At 38.2% G+C, this 6,330-nt stretch overlaps 1 protein-coding gene across 6 annotated transcripts in view; it reads right to left on the reverse strand.

The window, feature by feature from the left end:
• The window catches only part of PDE10A (phosphodiesterase 10A), a 673,197-nt gene that overhangs the window by 26,813 nt on the left and 640,054 nt on the right, over positions 1–6,330 (reverse strand). For all 6 annotated transcript variants that reach the window (XM_056566828.1, XM_056566831.1, XM_056566829.1 and 3 more), the window contains 3 exons: positions 4,205–4,316; positions 3,676–3,756; positions 1,319–1,407 (listed from right to left, as the gene is read on the reverse strand). In XM_056566828.1, the coding sequence (XP_056422803.1) occupies positions 1,319–1,407; positions 3,676–3,756; positions 4,205–4,316 (282 nt within the window). The remainder of the gene's footprint in view (positions 1–1,318; positions 1,408–3,675; positions 3,757–4,204; positions 4,317–6,330) is intronic.

The raw sequence follows: 6,330 nt of genomic DNA on the forward strand, positions 1-6,330 counted from the left end.
ACTTTTTTGCCCCACTGTATAACTATAAGCACATCTTACAGGCGCATCTATAGTTAAATGTGGCGCTCGGCTGTTTGAGGAGCCAATGGCTCTTTGTTCTGTCGCCCTGCCTATCACTTCTGTGGCTGCCCCCAGTATGCAGGCAGCCACAAGAAGCCCTAGCATCCTTTCTCTGTGCTCCGGCACATGAATTATGTCATAGTCTGTGCTCTGGCGTGCTATTGGTGCTGAAAAAATGTTTATCTGGTAGGTTGGAAATAGTCATGACGATGTGGGCCAGATGGAGAAGACGTCATCTACGAGTCACATGATGTAACTGTGTGTAATCATTGCAATGCCTGTGTACAGCTGATTTCTACCACTATATTGTCGCTGTATGGGTATTCTTGGTAATATTGGTCCTGGTACTCTGCATTTGTTCATGTATGTATGTATGATATTTCTCTTTGAATACTGGCGTTATTGATCATATTGGTCTCAGTATACAGTATTTGGTCAGTATGATGTTAACATGTATGGTGATAATAATTTTACCTTCAACCCCATATACCGTTATTTGGTAACTATATGATTTATTTAGAGGCACATGTGTTAATCATAGGAAATTGTCTTAACTATGTTAAGGTTCATATATATTATATAATTTCCTGGTATGTACCCTATTATTCCAAACTATAATTGACATTTGGTCCCTCCCCTAACATTTGGCTATGCTATATCTATGATTAAGGGAGGAACCCCAAAATACAGCCACTGTATCCGGTTCCTGTGTAACTGTACACTGTTTTAAGATAACATTTCAAAAAGTAGAATTCACCCTAATGATAATATGTTGAGTTCCCAACCAATACAACAAAGCTGACAATTGAACTACATAAAATAAGAAGCATCAGCGAAGATTATCCACAAATGAATTTACATTTAATCTATGTGATATGTGAAAATATGTGATCTATGTATTTATGACTGTATGGTATTTCTTTTCCATCGGTAGGATACTTATTATGTCACCTTCTTTTCTGTACGTTTATTTTTTAAAAACCTTTAACATTTTAATGAGAATTTTACACAGGTTTAACTATGTAATTTTCTAATGATACAGTACATTCAATTTAGCAGGCACAGAGCAGAACAGCAGGATAAGATATTATTGACAGATATTATGTGCTTAATGCCTTAGCGTAACAAAGTTTATACAGAGCTTGTATCTGATCACAGAATAATAATAGCTCTTATTGGTTTCTTTTCTGGCTATTTTGTTACTGTAAGGTTCATGTCTGGCATGTAATCTTAACATGAGTTGGTAAATTATGAATACCTGCATGCATTAAGAAGTGGTCTTGTGGTCGGAAAAATTTGTGATAATGTTGTATAGCAAGGAACAGCCACTGCATTATAGAATCCAATCTAAATAAAAGAAATGAACATGTCAGTGTATTATTATACAGAATGCATTCCATATCCACAGTGAATACTCATGTGACTCTACATGTATGAAATACAACCCGGACATTAATACCTTAATACATCTCCACTAAGAATTGAAAAATATACTTGCCCTGTGTAATAGGGCCAGTCTGCCCCTCTCTAAGCCTGCAAACTGAGCAACCTAGTGCATAGAGAGGACTAATAGGCTCAGTGCTTATAACAGGGGAATGCTAGTGAGTAGAAAGATAAAATTATAGCTTCAGAATCAACATTTTCAAACTTTTACATATTACTGTAGTTGGGGGGAGGGGCCGCGCAGGTAAGGCTCCTTAAGACTGAAAATTTCATTTATTTACTGAAATGTAAGACTAAAGAGTTCCTAATAATGCCAATCCCAACGTATAATGGAGGTAACATTTCACACATACTGGCTCTGATTTATCCAATTGTGTGAGAGAAAACCAGCCACCAATCACGGCTCAGCTTTCACTTTACCAGATCTCGTTAGCTGAGCTGTGATTGGTTGCTGGGGACTAATTCTCTCCAGTTTTTTTCTCACACATTTTGAGAAATCAGGGCCACTGTGTTCTCTTGAGACCACAGCTACAATACCAGGCTCAGTTAAATGATTATCCTGCCACTGTTTCTGGAAAAAGAATCCCGGATAACTCCTTGGAGCTAATTTGCAGGAGATATATTTCGATGCTTAAGTGCTAAATGTACAGAAAAGTGTCTATCTATCATATGTATACTGTGCTGCAGTAAGTGTGTGTTTCCATGCACATGGGAACAATAATTTATAATTAAAAGCAATTTTACATTTCTTACAGTTGTTCTGAGACCCTCATATGCTAAGCTGCAAGATCTCCCAACAATCTGAAGTGTACGGTAGCATATCAACGGCTCCCTGATGTCAGAAATCTAACCTGCCTGATCCATTGTTCTGCTGGGAGACAAGTGTCCACCATTGGCTTGAGCCCTCTCCTATTTATTTTAAAAGAAAATGTATTCCATGGTGATTTACATATGGGGGCTTTAATAAGTAATACAACAAAAAATGAGAATAATAAACATTGTGACAGAGTGCTACAGTCAGAAAGGACCTTGGCTAACAATCTACAATAGAAGTGGGAAGAAGACAGAAGCTGAATGTAAAAGTATTTTATATAGTAGTGTACTGACGGCAGTTATTGTAGGCTTACTGAAGAGATGGGTTTTGGGGCTGCTCAAAGGTGATAATCTGATCAGTTGGGGTAGTGAATTTCAGATTATATGGGATGCACTGAAGAGAGTTGAGTACGGAAGAGACAAGGGGAAAGAGAAATATGATTAAGATAAGAAATGGCATGTGGGAAGGTATGGGAGATCAGGTCAGAGATGTTTGGAGGGAATTAAAGTGGTACTCCGGTGGAAAACACATATTTTAAAATCAACTGGTGCCAAAAAGTCAAACAGATCTGTAAATTACATTTATAAATCTTAATAATTCCAGTACATATCAGCTGCTGTATACTACAGAGGAATTTGTATAGTTCTTTTCTGCCTGATCACAGTGCTCTCTGCTGACACCTCTGTCCATGTCAGGAACTGTACAGAGCAGGAGCAAATCCCCATAGTAAACCTCTCCTGCTCTGGACACTTCCTCACATGGACAGAGGTGTCAGCAGAGAGCACTGTGATCAGACTGAAAAGAACTTCCTCTGTAGTATACAGCAGGTAAGTACTGGGAGGATTAAGATTTTTAAATAGAAGTAATTTACATTTTGGCACCAGTTGATTTTACCCCTTTAACACACATGAAATAAACATTCTCACTTGGGTTTGTATGAATGGAAGGCTTAAAAATGTAATAAATTAATCTTTTACCCAATTAACAGTTGCAGGTTATGAAATAAAACAAGGGTTTTTTCCCCAGAAGGGGAAAAATTAATAAGGAGTTAGGGTGCCTTATTAAAAAAAATTTTGCATATTTACTTGATTGATCCCCTGCTGCCAGTCCAACATTGCCTGGGTCCCCGTTGCTCACTATACCTTGATGACATGCTAACTGTTAGGAAATGCCTTCTCAGCCAATCCTTGGCCACCGTGATGACCTGCTTTAAACAGTGACTGGCTGAGCAGGCATTACCTGCATGCTGACCTGACCAAGCAATTTTAAGGGTACCCTGGCCTCCTTTTAGAATGACTAAATAATTATATTACAACAAAACACTTGAAAATTTATTTTACCAATAAAAAGTTAATTACCTGCCCCTGAGGAATTTCATCCTTCTTATCTCTGTCCATCATGGGTATTGGGGAAATACCAAGCCTTTTCATTTCATCACCCTTTAAAATAGAAATCAAGCATCAAATATAAACATACAAATGCAGTGGATTGCATTATTTACTTCCAACATGAACAATAACCAATTAGATTGCTGCAAATGACAAACATATGAAATGAAATTTACAAATGAAGACCTTACAAAAATGTACATAAAGGGAGGCACCAGATTGCTAAGTGTAGGGGGCTCGTGAATCTGGATTTCCAAGTATAAAATGTGAAGACCAAGAGCAAAGGTCTTCAAGTACCTAAAGTAAGGCGTGCTGCATTGCCTGTATTACATAGGAAAGATGTGAGGTATGCCCAGGATAAGACCATTTTTATTTAGAGGATCATACTGTAAGAGAGTGCATAGAGTAACCAGTCGCTGACCATGGTAAGGCCCTTAGGTTACTACAATATTGCTGACTTCCAAGTACCTTCCTTGCATTAATTTCCTCCCAAACATACCTCTGCCCAGAATTCAGCATAGATATCATCAGCGATCATTCTGGTCACAGGCCATAGTTTTGTTACCGAGCAAAGATCACAAGCTGTCATCATTAAACCTATTAAACGATCCCTGAAACAATACAGAAAAGAAAAGAAAATGAGCTTACTTATACAAAAGTGATCAGGAAGTACAATTTAAAGGGATATTCCAGGGAAAAAAAAAACATTTTTGATATCAACTGGCTCCAGATAGTTAAACAGATTTGTAAATTACTACTATTAAAAAATCTTAAACCTTTCAATAATTAACAGATGCTGAAGTTGAGTTGTTGTTTTTTGTCTGGCAACAATGCTCTCTGCTGACATCTCTGCTTGTCTCGGGAACTGCACAGAGTAGAAAAGGTTTGCTATGGGGATTTGCTTCTAAACTGGGCGGTTCCCGAGACATGTGTCATCAGCGAGCACTTAGAAAGAAAATAACAACTCAACTTCAGCAGCAGTACTGAAAGGATTACAATTTTTTTATAGAAGTAATTTACTAATCTGGAGCCAGTTGATATATTAAAAAAAGTTTTTTTCCTGGATAACCCCTTTAATGTAAATGACATACTTTATGTAATATCCATAGTAGTAGTTTTTTTTTGTTATGTGTACATGAGACACCTTTTCTATTGAGAAATTGGAAAATTTGGCATTTCTTTAAAATTATCTGATTTCAAGAAAGATAGTCATGCCACATAAAATAGCTATTAATTCACATTTACAATATATCTACTTTATGAAGCATCATATGTTAAACACCCCTTTAATTTTTTTAAATGTGAAAGGGAAGTTTAGTACAAATTTTCCAAGAAAAATTCAATAACAGATTTTTTCAGTGACCAGTTAAATCACCCCATTATAAAAACTTCACCCTTCAAATCAATTTGACAATTAGGAAGTTTTCTAAACCTTTTAGGTGTTTCACAAGAATTAAAACAAAGTGGAGGTTAATTATTTTTTCCCTATATATCTCAATTGTAATAATTTTTTTGTAACACAGTAGGTATTAACAGAAAAAAAGTAATCTCAACAGTTATTGCCCTGATTCTGTAGTTTTGGCCATTGTTTGCTTTATGAAGTGCACTCATGCCTTAGAACGGATGTGGATTTTGGGGCATTTTTGTACACAGCGTTTTCAGGAACTATATTGGATTCCTCCCTAGTAGGGCAGTGCCCCATATGTATAATAAGCAGCTATCTGGCAACACGGCAGAGTCCAGAAGGGAAAAGGCCTCATTTTCCATTTTTAGCATAGATTTTGCAGAAATTGTTCTCTGGTACCATGCACAGTTGCAGTGCTCCCATGGTACCAGTCAAGTGGAAATCCCCTAGAAGTGACCCCATTTTAAAAATTACAGAAATAATTAATCTAAAGGCATAGTGAATTGTGTGAAGCTGAAATTTGTGTAAAGCTGGTGTAAAAAAAAAAAAACCGTATTTATCTGCGTTTAACACGCACCCTCATTTTAACAGGAAAATCTGAGTAAAAAATAAATAAATGTTTAAAGTAATGACTTGGAAGCTCTGAACTTAATGGTGGAACAATATATTTTTCCACCGACAAAGTAGTATACCACGGTTTTAGGTCACGGTTATATTGATCTATGTTATCTGGGCTTGATTGCTGAGGGCTGCTATCACAGCCTTCAGCAGTCACAGCCTTCAGCAGTCACAGCCTTCAGCAGTCACAGCCTTCAGCAGTCACAGGCTTCAGCAGTCACAGCCTTCAGCAGTCACAGCCTTCAGCAGTCACAGCCTTCAGCAGTCACAGCCTTCAGCAGTCACAGCCTTCAGCAGTCACAGGCTTCAGCAGTCACAGCCTTCAGCAGTCACAGGCTTCAGCAGTCACAGCCTTCAGCAGTCACAGCCTTCAGCAGTCACAGCCTTCAGCAGTCACAGGCTTCAGCAGTCACAGCCTTCAGCAGTCACTTCAGCAGTCACAGCCTTCAGCAATCACAGCCTTCAGCAGTCACTGCCTTCAGCAGTCACAGCCTTCAGCAGTCACAGGCTTCAGCAGTCACAGGCTTCAGCAGTCACAGCCTTCAGCAGTCACAGCCTTCAGCAGTCACAGGCTTCAGCAGTCACAGCCTTCAGCAGTCACT

This window comes from Hyla sarda, chromosome 3, assembly GCF_029499605.1.
Source record: "Hyla sarda isolate aHylSar1 chromosome 3, aHylSar1.hap1, whole genome shotgun sequence".
Classification (NCBI taxonomy): domain Eukaryota; kingdom Metazoa; phylum Chordata; class Amphibia; order Anura; family Hylidae; genus Hyla; species Hyla sarda.